Source organism: Oreochromis aureus, linkage group 14 (genome assembly GCF_013358895.1).
Source record: "Oreochromis aureus strain Israel breed Guangdong linkage group 14, ZZ_aureus, whole genome shotgun sequence".
Classification (NCBI taxonomy): Eukaryota; Metazoa; Chordata; class Actinopteri; order Cichliformes; family Cichlidae; genus Oreochromis; species Oreochromis aureus.
This window is the reverse complement of record NC_052955.1, coordinates 14,320,060-14,341,333: the sequence shown is the minus strand read 5'-3', so window position 1 is coordinate 14,341,333 and position 21,274 is coordinate 14,320,060. Positions and strand designations below refer to the sequence as shown.

The 21,274-nt window shown below is 38.3% G+C and overlaps 3 protein-coding genes across 4 annotated transcripts in view; 1 reads left to right on the top strand and 2 right to left on the bottom strand.

Moving 5' to 3' along the window:
- Positions 1–49: 49 nt before the first annotated feature.
- On the bottom strand, positions 50–3,049 carry lim2.3 (lens intrinsic membrane protein 2.3). Its single transcript, XM_031759730.2, has 5 exons — positions 2,982–3,049; positions 2,143–2,335; positions 742–891; positions 519–653; positions 50–438 (listed from the first exon to the last, which is right to left on the bottom strand). Exons 2-5 carry the CDS (start codon positions 2,315–2,317, stop codon positions 377–379), a joined length of 522 nt encoding a protein of 173 aa, XP_031615590.1. The 5' UTR covers positions 2,318–2,335; positions 2,982–3,049; the 3' UTR covers positions 50–376.
- Positions 3,050–8,860: 5,811 nt separating this feature from the next.
- zgc:77784 (uncharacterized protein LOC402947 homolog) overlaps positions 8,861–21,274 on the bottom strand; it is a 70,919-nt gene continuing 58,505 nt past the window's right edge. The window contains exons 22-26 of the mRNA XM_039622290.1: positions 20,509–20,831; positions 20,193–20,309; positions 11,388–11,558; positions 10,947–11,068; positions 8,861–9,586 (exon numbers count right to left, since the gene is read on the bottom strand). Coding sequence (XP_039478224.1) covers positions 9,575–9,586; positions 10,947–11,068; positions 11,388–11,558; positions 20,193–20,309; positions 20,509–20,831 — 745 coding nt within the window. The 3' untranslated portion in view covers positions 8,861–9,574. The remainder of the gene's footprint in view (positions 9,587–10,946; positions 11,069–11,387; positions 11,559–20,192; positions 20,310–20,508; positions 20,832–21,274) is intronic.
- Positions 12,547–18,836, top strand: LOC120443491 (sterile alpha motif domain-containing protein 3-like). 2 transcript variants are annotated; one of them, XM_039622291.1, is made up of 6 exons: positions 12,547–12,612; positions 13,764–13,844; positions 14,065–15,089; positions 15,952–16,107; positions 16,897–16,989; positions 17,474–18,836. In XM_039622291.1, the coding sequence occupies exons 3-6, from the start codon at positions 14,073–14,075 to the stop codon at positions 17,798–17,800; spliced, it is 1,593 nt and encodes a 530-aa protein (XP_039478225.1). In that variant the 5' UTR covers positions 12,547–12,612; positions 13,764–13,844; positions 14,065–14,072; the 3' UTR covers positions 17,801–18,836. The 2 variants fall into 2 exon arrangements, with proteins under 2 accessions (XP_039478225.1, XP_039478226.1); XM_039622292.1 differs by lacking the exons at positions 12,547–12,612; positions 13,764–13,844; positions 14,065–15,089 and adding an exon at positions 12,627–12,719.

Genomic DNA, 21,274 nt, shown 5'->3' with positions numbered 1-21,274 from the left:
CATAACCTCAAAGCTTTCCTGTGAAAATTGAGCATCACTGTGGGGTGTTTTCTCAGGCATGGCTTTCAACCTTCACGTTTAAATCTGAAACTGCATCAAAGCCGATGACTAAGCAGATATGCTTGTCGTTTTTCAAGGCTTCCTTTGTGTTTTTGTGGGTAGTTTACCATCAAGTTTATTTGCTGGTCCTGATAGTGTGCACAATGATAGAGCAGAGACAAGACAGGCAACAACATTTTTCTCATTTATTTTGCTTAGTCTTGACTATTTAAGAAGATGTTGGAAAGTTCAAGGGGGTGTATTGGTTCCTCCTGGTCGCAGGTTATGGACCAGTGCTGGTACACGTGTGAGAACATATGTTGAAGTGTTCGGCAGGTCAGCGCGAGTTAGAGTTTCTTGGGCATTCGTGCATCCGGTAGGCACACATGTAGAAGATACCTGGAAACAGGGCAGGGTAAATAGTTTAGTATAAAATAAAAACACATAACTCAACACTTAAAGCATCATGAGATCCAAACCTGAGAAGAACGTGAGCACCACTGCCACCCAGCCCATTATATAGGACCAGGAGAATCGCCAGCTGCCATAGCGTTTGCCGTAGTAATTCACCGTCACCCCTGTGTATACAGCCATCGCCAGCAACACAAAGAAGCCTGCACAAAAAGATAGCATAAGTACTGGAGGTGCTAATTCTCTGCTATACCAGGAAAGCTTGTATATGACTGCATGTGAGGAGCTCACAGGAGATAAAGAAGAGGATGCCAGCTGCAAATGTCTTGTCAAACCCGTCAAAGGAGGAGTAGTGGATGAAGGCCATGACGCCAATCACAATGCCAATGAAACAAGCCAGCAGGGAAAGGATCATGAAGGCCCGGGTGGCATCCCAGTATGCTGTGAGCCAGAGCAAGACAGGCCAGACTTAATAAATGCAGACTTTAGAAGTATGTTTATTCTCTGTTACACATTCAGTTTGTGAAGTTATATTTCGCCTGTATTTTTGCTTGTCCTAATGTAGGAGACAGATCTAGCTTGCCATCTAGTGCATGTCAAAAAATTTGATGAAGTAAGAGAAAATGGAAAGCTGTTTTATGTTGTGTGGCTGGTGCAAATAAAAGCATATGATGAAATCTCACATACAGGCTCCCCACCGAAAATAGATTTCCTAATAACATCTGTGCCACTAGTGTGACTCACACCTACTTGAGGTGGAAGCACAATTTCGCAGTCCCACTGTATGGAGGACTGAAAGTGCCAAAGCCATAAATAAATGAATAAATAATTCAATGCAAGCCTTTCATGTCTTTATTATATTATTTTCAATTTTGAAGTATTTCCCTTATTTTTTAATGCTCTTTTTTACATCACTCCCCGCATTCCTACTTCATTACCAAACATCAAAATATGTTGTGGGTTCAGGGTTTTGTCGATCAACACTAGGTTCAGAAATGTTTGCCAACAAATAAAACAGTTTGTCTGGACTATGCACAGTTTTTATGTGTGCACATAAAGAAGTGTAGATGTGATGTTTTCTCAGGGCGGGTTTCTAAGTCAAATAATTTTATATTATTCCAAACAAAGGTAAAATGGAAAGGGGAAATGTTTTTAAAATGAATGCATCTATATTCATTAATAAATGTTATTAACCACTTAATTTTAGAGATAAATAACTGCAGGTGCTATTTAAAGCATAAATGTTTTGACATTTTACAATTAGTTAATGGCTATATGAATTATTTCTTCATTTACTGTGAAATTCTTTAGTCAGAGAGTCATTTATTTAATTATTTTATTGATTAATACATTTTTTTTGGGGGGGTTCAGTTCTCCATACCCATCAACTCTAAAGGAAGTAACCATAGTGACAATTGGAAATAACAAAATATATTTATTAAATAACAAATAAATTATTATTTGTTTTTTTCAGCTTTTATTGTAACATTAATTTATTCATTAAGTCCTTTATTTTATTTTATTTTATTTTATTTTATTTTGGAAGTTTTGGTCCTCCATACTCATGAAGTCCAGAGGGGAAGTATTCCAGTGTTGATCAAGGTTCTGGACTAATTGTGTGCAAACTAAGACATATTAATGAGGGTATGCCTGTCTGTAGACATGCAGTGTAAGACAACCAGCAGGTCTTACCAATACTGTCTGTATGTGTCATGCATTTCCCGGGCACACAGTACCGCCACAGGCCCTGGTGCATGTAATTGCTGGAGTGCCGATACTGCATCCAGTAGTCAGTTGCCGTGGAGACAATGAGGAGTATGTTCCCAACTCCGGCACAGAACAACCCACCTCCCATGAAGCTGTACATCCTGCCAAAAAACACTGACTGACACATAGACAGAAAACAGGTCAGGGCCTCACCACCACATCTGAGCCCCGGCTATACCAATTAGAGCAAGTACTTCCTGTTACAGAGAGGAGTAACAGTGGGCATGAATAAAACAATATCTAAATACATTCAGCAGGATGCCACAAATAAGATGCTGGAGCTATAGACAGATCTGATTGCATATATATGAAAAAGAAAAAAAGAACCTTCTTATAAGACATGGACAAGCAGCAAGCTCAATCTGACAAATCATTAACCTCTAACTCTGCTGCAGCAGGAAGTGTCTATATCTTTAAAAGCACATGCAGGGCTGATAAACATTTTTCAAAGCCACATATATTTATGTTAAATTATACCCAAGTCTGCCAAACATGGCACAGTGAACAGTGTGTAAATGATGCACACGAGCTCGGGAATTTTATTCCATCTAGATTCAGTGGTGCATCCATAACACATGGCATATTGTTTAAATATTTTATATAAAGTGGGCTTTTCCACCCTGTTTTAAATTTAATTGAAGTGAAATTTAAGAGAAACAAGGATTCACCCACTGAGCTCAATTCAAACAACATTAAAAAAAACCTCTTTCTTACTCCATACGAAATACAGTTAATTGCACTATGTTTCCATATTGATCACATACCTCTTTTTCCCCTTAGAAAAAGTCAGAGATTCCAATAATTCGGGTTGTCAAAGCACGGAGGAGCCCAATATTGCCCAGGATGGCAGGAAAGTTTTGTTTGTGCATAGGAAACCAAGCGAACAAACGGGCTGATGGAACAATGGAGCATGCTGAGCCACAACCAATCACAGAGGATGAGTTTTGTGTTTTAGGGAATCTGCTGAAAATACAAAACCGTTAAAGCGCTGCGCACATCTCGGCAATACTGATGACACAGGGCTTTTAATTCAAAACGCTCCACAACCATACACAGTAAACCCGTGGCCTGCGCTGCTCAACCGTAGTACTGCTGAAAGAGAGATTATTTAACATAGTGCAAAATGTAGAAACAGAATCCTCTGCAGTGTTGAATTATGTAATGTGACTTTGGTAAATCATTTTGCCCATTATTCACATGTTAAAGTATTGTTTTTAATAAATATTGGGGTCTTTCTCTCTTTGATATAGACATTACTAAAATTCAAATTGTACACCTCACAAAAACTTTTATAAGGCTGAATAAAATGATGAAGCAACTATCTCATCATCATTTTAATTCCATTAAAATGTTGAAAGTACAAATTATGATCATCTAAATTAATATATTTTTTATATTTAGCTCTAGTGAGCCCAGAGGAATTCATTTAATTATAGATGAAATAAACAAAATAAATTGCTGGACCATATGCCTGCAGTTGACGTGAAAGTGTGATGAGTGCAGCTAATAAAACTGTATAATGTGGGTGAAGAAGCTGCAGCACAAGTGGTTTATCTTTGCTGTAGCACCTGGCAGAAAGAGCGGGCTGTAAAAGAGAGGGTTGCGTGTCAGAAATTAATTTGGTTGCTTGATAGTGTAGCATATTCTATAGGAAGAGGTGTTACTGTTGAAAGAGTCAGGACAGATGAGTTTCCAATCAGGAGCACAATCAGAGAACCAATTATGAAGAGTTTGTTTTCCAAGAGTTTGGAATAAATCAGTAACGCAACACAAAGTCATTCCAAGTCTGGCATAGCTCTTCCTTCCCTGTATCGTTAATGGTGTGTTTTGACACCTCGGTATCAAATAAAGACCAAAAAGCAAAATTTCAGGCTTTTTCCAGTGGGGTCCCCAGTTAGGCAGAGCCACCCTTAATAACTTGTGATGCACACCAAGTCACTTTGTTCTAAAAGCAGGTCTGAAATATGACAGAAACCACTCAGTTCAGAAAAGACAAACAAGGGTTACGCCTAGCAGGTGTCCAAGGTGGAAAGAGTTAAGGCAGACGTTAATGTAACACACAACTGGACTAATTATTTATTAGTATGGTTACTTATTCACAACACAACACACACACAAAAAAAAGTGCAGACAGAAAATAGAAAAATTAAAACTTGAGCTTCTTTTATAAGGACAGGAGGGAAACTGTCACACTACTGTCACCTACATGTAGATTTAGGCTCATGAGGAGACGCCTAAGTTGTTAAAAACTCAGCACAATCTCTCTAAAAATAAACAAGATAAAATACATAAGATAAAAAAACATCTAAACAATTTAACTTCCTTAAACTGAAATCATATTTTATATCAATCTCAGCTCTGTCTCATCTGGTGTATCCAAATCTTGTTTAAGCCCATATAACAGAACTATAAAAACATGACAATAGCAGTTAATTAACAGTAGTTAATAGTTTGAGTCATGCTGAACAATGATGAAATTTATTTAAGCATAATGTGTAAAAATTAGTGGGTGGAGTTTATGTAAAGGTGGTTATTTAATTTCTTTAGTCAGAGTCACTGGCTATTTCCATAAAGGTCATTTAGAGCACACACAGGTGTACACAATGGAAATGGATTCAGCAGCCTGGTTCAGCATTGTTCATTAGTGAGCTTGGCCTGCACAGGACCACTGGTAGCACAAGAATAGGATAAAATCCATTTATGAAACATTTTGTTTGATTGTTTGCATTTCAATCATTTTATTATGATTTACACAAACCCTTTTTAACATATGTACGTTTATTCAGAGCAAGTTTAGGTTTTAATGCAAACTATAAAATTCAAAGGTTGAACCCATGTAAAATGTGTTGGTACTAACATGTCTGCTGCTGTGACATCTTCAATCAAGTAGCACAGCAGCAGTTTATCTTTATATCCCCCTTGACAATGAGCTTCAAAGGGCAACCAGCCAATATGTCTGTACTTTTAGTTGCTATAAATACTAGTGGACCTGTTCTGAATTTAATCCTAGTTTCACAAAAAACATTCACACAATTAAATTCTCGAGCATTTACTGGGAACCATGTAAAGGAAAAGGTAAATAGTAGTAACTGAGTAATAACTGAGTCAAAGGCCATCACTTGCTTGTCTCAGTTATTACCACTAGGTGGTGCATTTTATTTAATCTTGCACCAAACACTGACTCATTAGCTGCATTTTGACTTGCAGAAATATACCAATGTGCTGTACGCTTAATTTTCTCTTAAATGCACATTAACTTACCTTCCCATATTAGGTTTACATTGCAGTTTGGGTATCCAATGCTCCACACAGTAAGTAAGGTTAATGTATTATCATGGTCCCGGGTCTGTGACCCAGCGTTTTGAGTTTAGTGGGTTTTCTAGTTTTGTTTGCTTATGAATCCTACGGTTGTGTAATGTGTATATTAGTCTTCTTCTGTTATACATTGTGTTACAATAATTCCTCCCTCATTGTTCCCCATCCTCTTGTGTCTTGTTTCCTGTGTTAGTCATTGGTGCCTCCCTGTGAAGTCAGTCTTGTCTCGTTGCTAAGTTGTCTGTTTCCCTGTCATCTCTCAGTGTCTCTTCCCAGTCTCCTCTTGTCCTGCGCCAGATCATTAGTTCTCCCCCAATGTGTCTCATTCGTGTTCCACGTTCTCAGCTTCAGGTTTCATGTTTCACATCCTTAGTGTTTAGTTTCTTCCCAGTTTAGTGTTAGTGAAAGTCTGCGTCTCCTTTTGCCTTTTGTTTTGTATTTCGTTTGATTTTGTGCAGCCTTAAAATGTGGTTTGCTTTGGTTAAATTTAATCCTACTGTCCGCTTTTGGGTCCTCACTTCAAATACATGACGTGCACCTGCAAATCATGACAATTAATCCCACATGGATCCCAGATACAGAGCATTTTGGTGCAGTTTGCCCTTCACGTATTAAAAATCCCCTGTACAAAAAATAGTGTTTACTATTGTTAACCAAAGCACTCTGTTGTGTACAGATTGATGCATGAACAGGGCTCAACACTTAAACTGTTTTTACCTTAATCTGGGAAAGCTTCCTCAAATTCATCTTCAGCCCCTATTCAAAACGGGCTACTTTTGCTCGTACATCACAGACACTTTGTGCTCCAATTTACAGTTGTTCATATTGTAGTTATTATGCACGTGCACTTTTTTTTATATAGACGAGAAGAGAGAACTAAATTTCCAATAAGGCAAAATATCTTTCTACAGCAAAAAATGACAAATCTACTGTCGACCTAATGTTGTACATTTTTAGATACATGTAAAAGTGGTCTCTTTTACAAACTGAGCCTGTGTGCGTGTGGGAGGGGTCAGCAAACCACAGAGACCCTAATCCACGCTACAGGGCTAAAAGCATAAATTTGTCGAACCCTTCTAAATTGCATAACCCATTCAAATTGCATCGGATTACCATTATCATCCTAGCCTGGTGGGACCCAGCGTGTATTTGCCGAAGGCAGTGGAGTCCAACTCGCTTTCCACGCCATCCACTGTCTCCCTGCCAAAACACTGTAGTACTTCCACTAATAAGATCTGCACAAAAGAGGCACATGCAGCAGATGACGGTGCAGACACGAGGAAAAGCCTTTTATATCTCGCTGCTGTCACGTTTCAGGAGACATACAGAAAGATGAAGGCTTCCTCCTCTCATTAAACCGCATTCAAAAGCAGGCATTTTCAGAATACTGCAATCCGTAGAAGGCATCAAATCACATACAGTATGAAGTATTAGACATTTTACAGGGAGCATGATATAACAATATCCAAGTTCATTCAGACCTCAGGGACATTTCGCTGTGGTGGAAAAAACTGTAATTTACTCCTCTGCCATTTTCCTTTTTCCTCACTCTGCTCTTTAAAACCTTCTCCTGATCACATTGCTTGCATTACAAAATGGTTGTGTTTAAATTATTCAGGGTGTCTTTAATCGTTATCAATCATTATTTAAACATACAAAGCCCAAGATGATTTCTCTCAGTTTGGTTCGATTTTATATTTATAGTTCACAAGGTCAGCCCAGCAATGTATAGACTTCCAAGGAACCTTGAGAGGACTGTTGTTATGTATTAGCTGTATATAAACAAGGCTAAATTGAGAACAATTGAATTCAGTCGGCAGGCGCTTGGCAACAGTGGGGAGAAAGAACTGTCCTTTAACAGGAACTGACTGACTGAAGGGACTAGACAAGATGTTAATGACATGCAGCAGCCTCATAGGGAAAACAAAGGGAGTTAAGAAAGTCTCAGTGCACTGGAGTTCCTCCAGTGGCCTGAGCCTACAGCCATAATTACTGGCCTAGTCACACTAGAGAAAAAGTAGGGCAGTAACCTCCAAGCAGCTAGGAAAAGTTAGCAGGTGCCTGTTGGTTACTGCATTGAATCTTTCAGTTTTTTGCAAATACTTGCAGCGACCAACTGTTTACCCAGAGGCTGAGGGTGTTGCATGCTTATGGGAGATCATTTTTGATCGCAAGGTTGCACAGGTCGCCTGATGGGAAGCAACCTCTGGGTAAACAATCACAGTCTAACTTGGACTGACTGCAGTCACTCTCAGGCAGATTGGTGAAAGTTTGCGACTAATTGCCATCTTATTTACAAATGCAGACGGATTGCCAACACATTCACTCTGAGTCGGACTGTACCGATAAACACAACCTATCTGCAGCGTGTCTATTGGCAATGGGGGACTTGACTCAACTGGTCCCTAATTGGTAATATTCATACACTAGATGTGCAGAATTAATGTGCAGAATTCACATTAATGCAAATTTCTGTGCACGTAGACAACAACAGATGTCAATTGCTATATTATCACAAACAGATTTCATGTAATAGTCAAATGGATCCCATTCAATCATCTCGATGCTTCAAAGTTAATAAAAGACATCAGCTAAGAGTAGTCGTACAGACCTGATCCCCATTTTTCAATCGACCATTTCAAAGGCAGTGAGATCAAGTTCATTTCACATCACTGCAATAATTTTGGTTGCACTGTGCTCCCAAAACTCTTTTTTTCCTACTGTGACTGCACCAAGAATGGTTGAGAGTCCCACAATCCAGCTCCACCTGTAAGTTTGATCAAAAAGGTAATCTTAAAGATAAACATTCACAAACATTCCCATATTAGTGGCTTTAAACTAAAAGCAAGCGCATTGTTGTTTACTGATTAGTGCATATATTACTGTTTATCACGCTCACCACCTCAGTTTACTGTGTTAGTACTGCTGAGATTTACTAATTTAAGTAAAACGCAACATACAGGTGAGGGTGAGGAGAAGCTTTGCAGGTGTTAATAATTTATTTTATTTACACAAAGCCAATTCACAGCAGCAGTCTTCTCGGGATACTATTGTATCACACAAAGAACAAAAGAAAGCACACATTTCATTCCACTTAAACATTTAGGAAATGTGTGCTGTGTAATTAATAATTTACATGCTTGATTTAGCATAGCTTTTTAACTTCATGGTAAATTTCTTGTCTCATATGAACCCTTCAGACTCGCTTGGATTTAATAAGGTTTTTATTTTGATCTTTCGCTACCAAATACTCATTATGAGTTTGGCCGTTAAACACAGTTTGGTGACTCTTTAATGATGACTGTGGATATCGTTATCGAAAAGCAAAAATACGGCATTAAATCAACGCTTACTCATGTATGCACATAAAGAGGGCCGAGTGCACGATGTGCACAGATCACCATCATTCAGTGTAACTCAGAGATGGATGGAAACGTTTTTCTAACAAATGCTTTATTGGTTGGTTTAAAAATGAACACACCGGTGATCTACAGGAGTACCACAGTACACAGTCACACAAAGATTACAGAAAAAACAGTAGCACACACAAACACGACACACATGCGCGCGCACGCACACCGACATGATGGGTTATTAGCACATTATCTGCCTCGTGACGTCTCCCATCATTATGGGTTGATGGTTCAGGAGTAAACAGAAGATACATTCAATAATCAGCTGTACAACAATGTAATACTTGGATTCAACCCTACCCACCCCCACAATTTCTTAAAAATACAATATTTTCCCGCAGATCCGCAGATTTTTGTAATATATTTAACCATATCTTTTAAAAAAATTGGAAAGATGTCTATATACACAGAGGAGGAGTAAAGGAAATCACAAAAAATAAAGATTAAATCACTAAAATAAAAAAAAAAAGAATAGAAATAGTTTGTGAAAAGGCAGATGGCAAGCCTCGACACTTTCCCTTTTGTCTTCAGTTTTTCAGAAGATACCATGGCAACAGATTGATGGTTCGCAAAGACGGGAAATCAGGGAGGAAAAATGGACGGTGTCACATGGCGTAATCGGCGACTGTCTACATGAGATTCTGGAAAGGAAAGACACAACAGAGATTAATGGAACGACAGTGTATGACTGCACAGATCAACATCATTTAAATAGAGTTTATAACAAGCATGAGCCTGAATGATTGAATGATTTTTTTTGAAAGCTGAGGCTTTATATGATATTTTATCTGCAGTTGTTTAGTAGGTAGTGTATGAAAACTGCTCATTCTTTAAAAAACTGTTTAAAAAAGACAAATTGCTAAAATTAATATACTTTGAGGAATCCCAAAAACAATAACTCAGATGGCATTATGGTTTTTTTGATGTATTTCTTAAATGTTCCCAACTATATTACATTTTATTTCCCAAAGACTCTGAAAAAAATATATACACCAGATATATTGAATCATATCTCAATAACAGGCACCAAATCATGCTCTGAAAATGAGATTTGAACAGTGATCGTGGACATACCAGGCAGAGGGATGTCTAGAAAATAAGAGGATTATATTTGGACGTTTCAACAGCACTACTTAAAATTAAGGCGTCAGTCACACAGGCTAGAGACCAGTTAGCAAACCTTCTTGGTCATTTGGGAAAAATGTGTGTCCCCTGATTCATTTCTGTTGGCCAGCCACAAAGTGAAATTAGTCGCAACCAAAAACCTTCTTGTAGTTTCTTTAGTATCTAGCAGACAGTCACACGTCTGCTCACTGAGTGGCAGTGAAACTGGAAAGAAACTTGTGTTGGACAAGTTGTTAGCCAATGAGCAAGCAGTTTCACAGCCAGACTACTCCTCTTTGTCACATCGGTAAAAACACTAATCTCAAGGATGACATCACTGGAGCTACATCCATCTTTTATTCTGTCTATGTAACCAACATGTTTAAAAAAGTCAAACTTTTACTTTGAAGGCAAACATTCTGCATTTTTAGTTTGTGTCATGCTGTTCACAGTTAGTTAGCTATGCAAACTACGGGAGCAATCACAGAGAGGTTTTTTCCCTAGTGACCTGCGGCTGTCAGAGCTCAGTCACGCAGTCTCTGGGGCTGTGTGACTGAGCAAACAACAAACAGGCTAAACTTTAAGCCTAAAGATAGCGACTTTAATTAGAAAAAGACAGATTTCAGCAAATGAGTGTGTTGCATGCTTATTGGTAAAGCACAGAATTATTTCACCTGTATCTATTTACGTTAGTTTAAAGGTTTAAAAAACACCACATTTATACATATATACTGCAGTACTTTTTTGAGTTTTAGATAACTATTTTTATACCTCCTCCAAAACCTGCAGTAAACTTTTGCCATTCACTGTCTCAGCCTGCCCTCAGGTTGCTGCTGAACGGACTGTGACCCACATTATAAAGGCTATGTCTCTTCAGCGGTATCAGCCCCAGTGTACCTCATCTCTCCTCAGACCAGCACTAGATGGTTGCTGAAACACTCCTCCACCAAGGGACCCGTAGTTTGACGTCTGGACGTTGGGCACGATGCTTGACTGTCCATACGGGATTACATTCTCATCTGCAGATGACAAACAGATCACTCAAAGTCACAGCTGTATTTATATAGGTTAAACCCTGAGTGATGGAGCACAGTGAAAATAGACCCCCTGCTACTAAAAGCAAGGCTGCTTGACTATGGGATGATAAGTGTGCAAACATTCGGCGGCAGTTGTTTCTTTCTAAGCCCAAAGGGATTTGCATGGAGCATCACAATAATATTAATACACATCGAGTTGAGGTCCAGCTGTTGAAGCAAGGCAGCATGCCATGCAAAGACAGATGTTGCTCTTTTATCTTTTTGCTGAATGATGCTCCAGGATGCTGCATTATGTGCTTACCCTGCGATAACCACTTTGTAGATCCTCTCCTTTCGGGTGAGAAATGTTCTCCCCTCTTCTGAAGAGTGGGTGAGTCACTCCCCTCTTTGTCTGCTCGACTGCGGCTCAACACATCAGCCAAGAGCTGCAGGGAGTCATCTGTGCGGAGAGGCGCCGGTGGAGGGGGGAGCTCTGCGCATAATTGATGATTAAAAATAAATAAACAGAGAATTTCCACTTTAAAGAAATAGTTTGACATTTTAGGAAGAAGACGCTTAATTATTTTCTTGCCAAGAGTTAGATGAGAAGATACCACTCTTGTGTCTGTTTATTATATATGAAGCTAAACATAGTAGTGCACACAGTTAACTTTGCACAAAGACTGGAAACAGTAGGGAACGGTTAACTTAGCGCTGCTCTAAAGCAGCAGCAGCAGTGCCTCTAAGGCTAACTGATTATATCTTGTTTGTTAAATTAGGAAAAAAGCAGCAATGGAAAACTACAAATGGCAATTTTACATGGTGCTATTAGCCAAATTCACAGAAGAGAACACATTATTTAAAACTCTCAGGGACTAAATGAACGATCATATTTGCCAAAAAGTTATTACTTTATAAATAAGCTTTACTAAACATTTACAAATATCAAAAAGAACAGAAATAATCCAAAGTGAATTCTTGCGCTTGATTATGAAGTCTGCTGCCATGCTAACCACTCTGGGGTGCTTTACTGAGATAAGTGCTAACACCAGAATGCTGTCATGCTCACAATAACATTTATGACCTTCCGAGAGTTCGCCAAGTATAATGTTCGAGGTATTGAAAGTCTTAAAAGCAGTATATTAGCATGATGATATTTGTTAAGTAACTGTAAGGTGTGGCTGTTAGATAACTTATAACACTGAATAGACTACACTCTAAAAAATGAAACATGGGCTTTTTAAAAATTAATTCATAGTTTTATGTTCAATATACTTAAAATTGTTAATCTTATGTGTGTAATTAATATTTTTAAATTTGAGTTAATTAATTCTAAACCGTTTTAATGTTAAATAATAGTGATATTTTCAATTTATTGAACACATTTAATTAAATCCAAAGAGCCCTTTCCACATCCTTTCTGAGCATGCGCAGAGAATGAAAAAAAAATCGCGCACACGCATTGACCTTCTTCATCTACGCCATACTGTGCTTTGGCCTCGTGTCTGGAAAGAGGGATTAATCACGATTCATCCGTTGGAGTTAAGGTAAGCCCAGCTTTCTGATATACATACGTGTGAGGTAAAGACAGGATCATTTGAACGAAGAACAAAGGAAAATCATCGGCTTCATGTCAAGACTGCTCAAGAACAAGGTGTGAACTGTTTAGGTGTAAGAAAATCATGTGTTTTAACGGATAACCTCTCGTATTTTAATTTTGTTACTGGTTACCCTCCCGACATTGTGCACGATTTCTTTGAAGGAATCGTTCCTGTCGAGTTGGCCCAGTGTATTGACCTTCTCGTGTCAAAAAAGTATTTTTCTCTCGAACAACTGAACAATCGTATTCGTTCTTTTCCTTACAAGGAAGGAGATAAAACTAATCGCCCCACTGTGTTATCAAAAGCTGTAAGTAAGAAGAAGAGACGTTCTCTTGGGGGTAATGCACATGAAAACTGGTGTCTTATTCGCTTGCTTCCTTTTATCATTGGACCAAATGTCCCTGCTGATGAACCAGCCTGGCTGGTTATTTTAGACTTAAAAGATATTGTCGAGCTTGTAGTAGCTCCTGTTCACAGTCTTCAATCTGTTGCATATTTGGAATGTAAGGTCTCAGAGCACCGAAAGCGTTACCAACAACTATTTCCTAACCAAAAACTGATGCCTAAACACCACTTTATTGAGCACTATGCAGAAATGATCAAATGTTTTGGTCCTCTTGTGTCATTATGGACGATGAGATTTGAGGCCAAGCATAGTTTCTTCAAACAGGCTGTTCGGAACATCAAAAGCTTCAGAAACATAGCCGGCTCTTTAGCTCGTAAACATCAGTTAATGGTTGCGTATAGAATGCTTTGTCCTGATGATGAAAACTCTACAGATGTTACTCGCGTGACAGAAGTGCCGTTGGATGTCCTTAAAGACAATGTTGTGAAAAGTATCGCTAACAAACATCCAGACGTGACTGCTGTTAACTTAGCCACTGGCGGTTTTGTGAACAATATTCAGTACAAAAAGGGGATGATTGTTGTGCACGGATCATGTGGTGGTCTACCAGATTTCTGTGAAATTCAACATTTGTGCATTATTAAAAAAGAGACCCTCCTTATTCTGAAAAGACTAAATTCATGGTACATGGAGCACTATAGGGCTTTTCACCTACAAACAACAACAGATGTTGTTGTTGTATCCATGACAGAGCTGGCCGACCCATACCCCCTATGCGACTATGAAGTGGGACACTTGCGGATGGTCACCTTAAAAAGACATATTCACATTGGTAATTGTTTTATTTGTTTTCACTCATTGTTAGGTAAACAAACATTTGTGGCAACAAGTAAGTGTAATACAAATAAAACTGTCATGTTTTTTAGACTGGATTGAGTAGTGTTTCATGATCCAGGAATTATCTATGTATGTATTTAGAAATATTGTCTGCTGGACAGTATTTCTTAAAAAAAATCCCTAAGGATAATCTATACACTGGTCTTGTTTTTCAGCTTGAAGAATGGCTGCTACTTTGAGGGTGATACTTGGAGTGGACAATTCATCCAAGTTGGTGCTTCCTTCTGGAATCCCTGGTTCAGTGGACATTTTAAAAGAGGAAATACAAAGACAGTTTGGATTGACTGAAGATTTCAGGCTTCAATATAGAGATGTTGAGTTTGACAATGAATACATGAATCTAACCACAACTGGGGACATTAAAGACAAGAGTACAATCAAAATAATTTACACTCAAAACTCTGCGCCGTCCACTGTGCCCACCACAGCACCCACAGCTGCCTCCAGAGAGACAGTACCACAGTTTGCTGCGCCATCCTTGCCAGACACTGACATCCTTTCCTCCTCAGACTCCAGTGCCTCTTGTTCATCTCTTCGCTTGCGGAAATGGCCCTTAAACTTTCCAATACCAACGTTTAGTTTTGATGTGGAGTTTCAGTTACACAGAGCCCAGCAAGAATATGAAAACAATGGGACTCTCTTAGACCCGAGCCCAAAACTCAAATCTGACATATTAGATATGTTGGCATCAGAAATTGCAAAATACAAAGTTTATCCATCAAGTGGAGATATTGATGATGTCGCTAAAACGTTAATTCAAAAATATCCCTTTCTCAAAGAGACCGGATCTGTGACGGGCTGTGAAGGCTGGAAAGTAAGCCTAAAATACAAAATGGCCAATTACCGGACAACACTGAGAAACATAGGGTGCCCAGAGGTGGCAATAAACACTCTACAACACAAGAGAGAACGAGAGAAGAGTCCACGTCGAAACAACGTCAAAAAGCCACGGAAAGCAGAAGTGAACTTTTTACCACAATACCCTGCAGGAGAAACAAAGAAAAGTCTGGAGGAAGAACGACAAGCACTACTGATTGAGGTGAAGAAAACAAACAACGATCAAATAATCAAAACAAAGATGGATAAGACGTTTGCACACAGAAGAAGAGAGGTGATTGAAGAGATGCCATTCATCGCAGAGTTCAAGAGCAGATGGCCGGCCCTCTTCAAAGTACCCGAGGTATGAGTTTGAGTCCTGGTTTAAAACTGGCCGTGAACAGAAAAGTACTGCTACAAAGCTGATGTCACCGAGCTGATGTCTTTTCAGCTTAGTGCAGGTAAATTGTGTTGTGAGAAGGGCAGCACCAATGGAACGAAAAATTTTGGGAAAACGTTGCTAACATTTGATTTTATTTTATTTTATTGATTAGCATTCAAATATCTCAGTGAAGACAGAATAAAGATTACCACAAAGCAAGAAAGCATGAGACAAGGCTAATCAAAAGGTATTGGCTGAATCATTTGCTTATTACGCCAACCCTTTTAACAAAGATCTTTTGCATGCAGCTCCTGTACACAGGGCTCAAGCAAAGAATAAAACAAAGCAAAAACAAAACAAACAAAAAAAAAAAACTTTCCACCTTAGATAAATAACTACATCAAAGCAAAACAATCAAGAGTTGTTGGGGTTTTTTTTTGTTGTTGTTGTTTTTTTGGTCTTTTCATTCTTGATATATATATTTTTCTAATACTGTATTTTCTCATGATACACGTCAGTTTCCTTTTACAACTAAAGTGCAAAATCATACCGCATGGGTGAGGCACTCTTTTGCAGCCACCTGATTCTGCCAGTCCATCTATAAATGTTTTGGGTGGCATGTTGGAATAACTTTTCTGTCGATTTAAAAATCTTTTTTTTTTCGTAATCGTAATTGATTTTGGCACATTCCCATCTGATTAATCGATTTCCCCCCCTTTTTTTTTCTTTAAATCAAACCTGGACAGCACCAGAACTTTTTGTCTGGGATTAGATCAGGTTTGGTCTGGATTTAGTCCTGTTTTGAGCTGAACTATTTAAAAAATTTTATTTTTGAACTTTGTAGATCAATGCGGAGTTCACCCGAATCACCACAGTTCCACTGCTGTCCACATTCATGAGCAGTCTTGACCAGTACTCTGACCAGTTGATGAAGATTCTACGAAAAAAAGGAGGGGAAACAGCGCGGCGGATCACAGCAGCGTTGTCTGCAATTTCACAGGTATTCTGTCTTGTTTAAATGTTCTGTAACTAATAGATTAGTTGCAGGTTGATCTCAGGTCGGGTTATGAACCTGTATTTTTAACTTTCTTGGGTTATTTTATGCTTGTTCTCTCCTGGGCTATACTTCTCATCTCGCTTTTGGCTTATATTCTGGATTTGGTCCTGACACAAAGCAGAACTAAATAACTCATGCCCCTAGAGGCTATAAGTGCCGCTGGTGGCATTGCAGCTCTTTTCTTTTTTTTGTTACTCATTAATTGTCCAAAGGAATAATTAGCTACACTGAGAAAAGATAAAGGCAGAGGACATTTCACATTTCGCCACAACTCAGTGACACAATAGATTATTTTTTCTTCACTCAAACTTGGTATAAATACTGTAAATGTGGTGGTAGCCCGCATACCTCATATTAACGTGACAGTGTAGTTTTTGTCATTAATTTTTGGAAATGTCTATCAAAATGTTTTTGATTCCTTTGAACAACACTCCTAAGCAACAACACTTTTCTTCCTTCTTTCGGGTGGTACACAACGCTAAAGCTGCATTTTCCGCGACCCAATGTATCGCAATCAGTGTAATTGGACTCTAAACTTATAATCTTTATGGGAATGAATTGGTAAGCTTCTCATTCTCTAACACAAAATACTACTTGCTTGCAAAAAGCATGTTTAAAATTACTTAGGAACAATTATGAATTGGTTAAACAATAATAAAAATTGACTTGAGTTCTGTGGGGGTCTCTAAAAACTTAAAAAAGTAATTGCGCTGCATGTGTTGTTTTGTTTAGAGTTCCCGAATCGAAGTGAAGCGTGAATGCATCCTTAAAGCTGTGATTATATACCTGAATGAGAACCCTGAAAATCTCATCAAAGAGTACATGGTAAGTTTATTTTTAAAGGATATTCCACCCTCAGTAAAATTTTGACTGTCATAATCCCCAGAGTTTTGTAAGTTGAAAAATTTATTTTCTAAACAAGCCCAGGTATTCTCCTGATCTGGCAGCAATCAGTTTTCTTTAAATTAGCTTACAACAATAAAGTGCATGGGAACTTATAGGATTTTCTTTCCATTCACTTACATTGTTTTATGCGAAACTAAAGAAAATAACCCTGGTCAGCAAAATATTGATAATATTATTAATGCATACTCCTTCTGCCCTCTCTCCATGTTTCATGTATCTTCTTCTTGGTCTTTATTTGGTGATAGTCTTAAATCCACATTTTTCTTTGGTCTGTTCTTCTCAGTCTCATTCAGGGATATGCGTAATTAGGGTAGTGTGGACCATTTTAACTAAAATGGAGTGAATAGATAGATGATGCGATGACCCAAATACAACGGATTTAAAATATTTCTGTCCTTTTCAGGATTTCAACGTGATGGAAGCTGATGAGCTCGAGAGGATGGATTTGGGTGTTTATAAAATAATCCATGAAGGAGCACAGCCTGATGACTCCCTTGAAGATGTTGGCATCATTATCGAGAGATGCACTGTCTTGCCGGATCTTCGCGATGTGGCGAGCGGGTGTGCACTTTTGTTTGGGCTAATTTACTGCCTCAATCTGAGTTACCCAAAGCCACTTTGCTACACATTTGAGTTCTTCCAGAAGGTGCTCATGGGACTGGAAGACAAAAAACTGTCTAACAAAATACAAGTGCTGAAGAACAAACTCTGCCAAAAGGAGACGCAATGACTCTTCTAGATCAAAATGTCCCCCAAAATAAGTGCTCTGTTTTCTTGCTGAGTAAAAATTTTACTGTTTAAAAGTTTATAAATATATATATGTTGATCCTTGTTTGTAAATATTTTTTCAGCACTTTTAATGTTTAAGAGATTTACTGAATGCCATTTTTCTTTTGATTGTGGAAAAGAAAACACAATTCAGAAACTGAGTTTTTTGAACTGGGGACAAAATTACCCAGATTGATATTTTTGTTGTTGTTTCACTTTAACATTTCTGCAGTTTGAGTTGCTGTGGTAATTCTGCAGACTGTAGCCATTGCAGACCTACAACTGTACTACACTGCACTGTCACTTAGTTGAAACTGGAAAGTTGTTTCAAATGTTTACATTTTGTTTTACGCACTTCATTTAATGTTGCATTATGCAGTGTTTTTTCCATGTTTAAGCTTTGCCTCATTGAAAGCTTTTGTTCAAGTTGTTAAAGCAACACAATTTTTTTTTTCTTTTTTTTCCTTGTATTTATACTTAGTTTAAGCTCTGCTGTACCAAGTTTCCATTGCAGGTCAAGGATATTGAGTGTTATAAATGTTAAAGTTTATGTGCAAACAAATGTGAAAGGTTGTCACCTGTACTCAAATTAAGTGCTGGATTTTTGGTCTTAGTATTTAATTAAGAATGTTGTGAGATTTGCTACATGCATTGTTTTTTTTGTTTTTTTTTTTTTGTTTATTAGAAATACCAAAGTTATAATTCTGAATCTGATTTTTGGAACTGGGGACTAAATCGTCCAGATTAACCTTTTTGTGTCATTTAAGTATTTTCTGTAATTGATTTATACAGTGGATTATTATTTTTTTAAGTTGCTGTGATAGATCTGCAGATCTGACTATAATCAAATGTTGTTGTATTGAATTCGACATCCTACGGCACACTACAATGTCACTTTGTTAAAACTTGAAAGTTGTTTCCAATGTTGTTCCATTTAATATTGCCTTATGTGGTGTTGTTCCCTGATCGTGAATAAAGTTGTTGGTGCAGCACCCTTTTTTTTGCATTGACACTTGATGTAAGCTTTGGTGTAAGAGTTTTCTATTGTAGGTCAAGGATCTTGAATGTTATAAATGTTAACATGTGAGCAAGTGTAAAACGGTTCTCGAGTTGTCACCTGTACTGTAGTTAAGTGTTGGACCTTTTGCTGAAGACCTCTGAAGTTCCAAACACCTAATTGCAATGTATAGATGACAACTAAGGAATTTTTTTAGACTTGTTTTGATGATACCTAAACATTTAGCATATAGATGAAACTATTCATTAAATCATAATTAATCAAATTAATTAGGGCCAAAACACAATGTAAATGGTGCCATTAAATTAAAATTAATATTGTCAATTGAACCTAAAGCAATACAGTTAATAAAATGAACAAAGTGTTTAAATTCTAATTAATGGTGTTAAATAGTGACAATGGAAAGGAAAGCTGTTGCTTTTATATAACAATTTCACTTCTGGTATACATCACCATTGAATTTGCAGATAACAACCATATTGATTTATGTTTAATTGACCAGGTTTTGTGGAAAAGATTGCCTTAACTTTGTCAATTAAATCCAACGTTTTATTTCTTAGAGTGTATAGTGCCTTATAAACATCACCAAAGCTATTAGAATTCAGTCTCTGGGGAAAATGAAGGTCAGGAAAAAAGCAAACAAAGTCAATTTGGCAGTCCAGCCAGCAGCTGTTGAGATATTTAAGTCATTTTAAGTCAACTTACATTTGAAAGGCTGAAGTTTAGTAAGCAAAGGCATTACGTTGCATTAAAGACTATAAACTCTTTAGAAAGGTGTTTACAGAGGTCATAAATTAAGTGTACCCTTTCTTTGGACTTCTACAAAGCTCGTCAACCCTCAGCATCAAAAGAGCCAAAAGAGCCATTTTAGCCCCTCCTACCAAACAATGGGAGAAAAACAGTTGCACAGGCTGGGGTATCAGACGGATGGATAATGGATGTAATTGGGAGAGGATAAATTAGTTCAAATTAGTTTTTTTTCTCATAATTATTTTTCAAAGCTTGTGGGAACAGCAGCTGAAGGGCTAAAGAGCCGCATGAGGCTCGTAAACCACAGGTTACCAACTTCTGTTCTCTACAATCAGACTTCTTTTTGAAACTGCAGCACTCGCCCCCTGCTGGCCACTAGAAAGAATTCACATTTGAGCCACTTCCTCACTGGCTTCTCTTTTCAGATCTGGAGGCTACAACCATTTTTTTATACACAGTCTTAACTGGTGACCTAACACACTAACAGAGCACTCCAGAGAGCCAAGCTACCAGAGTGGTTAATATACCTCATTCGTTTTTCCAGCCTAAAACAGAAATTAGAAGCATGAGGTGGAGCGCATCATACCTGCTTCACTCTGCAGATCTCTCTTGTTTGGTCCATCCTTGGGCGTTTTCTTCTTACTCCTGGATCTGTGCGTCGGGGCTGTGGGGCTCGACTCTGCAGCTGTAACAGGAAATTGTCCTGACGGGAAAGAACACTGATGTCATCCTCAGGACACGAACAGGGAAAACTAAGAAACGCTGAGCGTCACTCTGAATAAATGCAACATGATTTTCATGTACAAATTCTCTCCGTTTAGTTACATCATAAACTAAATTATACATGACACTACGTGGTTGTGTGTGGATGCTGTGAAGCATTAAGCTGAATTCAAACTGACCTTTACCAAGGCTTTCCCCCTTGAAATCATCTACCCACTGGCTAGTGCGGTACACCTCACTGGCATCCTGGGCCTTCATGTTGGTAAACAGATCGGGGTTAGACTGGGAGACCAAGTGGTGACGTGCCAAGAGGTCAAAATGCTGCAGCCGTGGACTGTCATTAGGCTTGGATGCATCTTGCTGGTGGGGAGATGTCAAAGTTGCAGTGTAGGAGAGCTCATCTGGTTTAGAGGGCAGGCTGGGGAGTTCCTCCCTGGAAGTGTCCATCAGGTAGGTTCTGGCTGGCAGAGGAGGACACCAGTCATCGTCGTCCTCCTCAGAGCTAAGAGACGAGAGAAGGCAGTGAGTGTGCGTCTTTGAGGGAATTACCACATATAAAAACTTGCTTATAAACAACAGTGCAGATGTGAGCGGATGGCTGAACTAACCACCAATCCCTGTCATTGGTTTACACTATTCGTTTTTTACTGAATATTTTAAGTATCATACGGTTTTGTGCAAAAGTCTTGAGCCACCCTTTATCTCTTTATAATTTGCCAGGAAAACTGGAAATGCTTGCAGCAATTTATTGAAACGTGTAAACACACATGGAAATACAGTATATAGGGCAAAAACAGAGGCTGTACAGTTACAGTGAGCTTGAAAATCAATATTTGGCCACCTTTATTCTTCTACATAGCCTGAAGTCTCTTGTTGATTCTTTAAGTCCGGGGAAAGTTGTCCAGGCTTTTCGAAGGCTATTCAAAGATCTTCTTTGGATGTTGC

What these genes read in the sequence shown, in the direction of transcription:
- lim2.3 (XM_031759730.2), bottom strand. Translation starts at nt 2,317, where the DNA reads ATGTACAGCTTCATGGGAGGTGGGTTGTTCTGTGCCGGAGTTGGGAAC. An exon ending in GACACATACAGACAGTATTG is followed by an intron (nt 892 to 2,142) that starts GTAAGACCTGCT and finishes TCTGGCTCACAG; the next exon opens with CATACTGGGATGCCACCCGG. An exon ending in GGTGCTCACGTTCTTCTCAG is followed by an intron (nt 439 to 518) that starts GTTTGGATCTCA and finishes CCCTGTTTCCAG; the next exon opens with GTATCTTCTACATGTGTGCC.
- LOC120443491 (XM_039622291.1), top strand. Translation starts at nt 14,073, where the DNA reads ATGGCTGCTACTTTGAGGGTGATACTTGGAGTGGACAATTCATCCAAG. An exon ending in CGTTGTCTGCAATTTCACAG is followed by an intron (nt 16,108 to 16,896) that starts GTATTCTGTCTT and finishes TGTTTTGTTTAG; the next exon opens with AGTTCCCGAATCGAAGTGAA. An exon ending in ATCTCATCAAAGAGTACATG is followed by an intron (nt 16,990 to 17,473) that starts GTAAGTTTATTT and finishes TGTCCTTTTCAG; the next exon opens with GATTTCAACGTGATGGAAGC.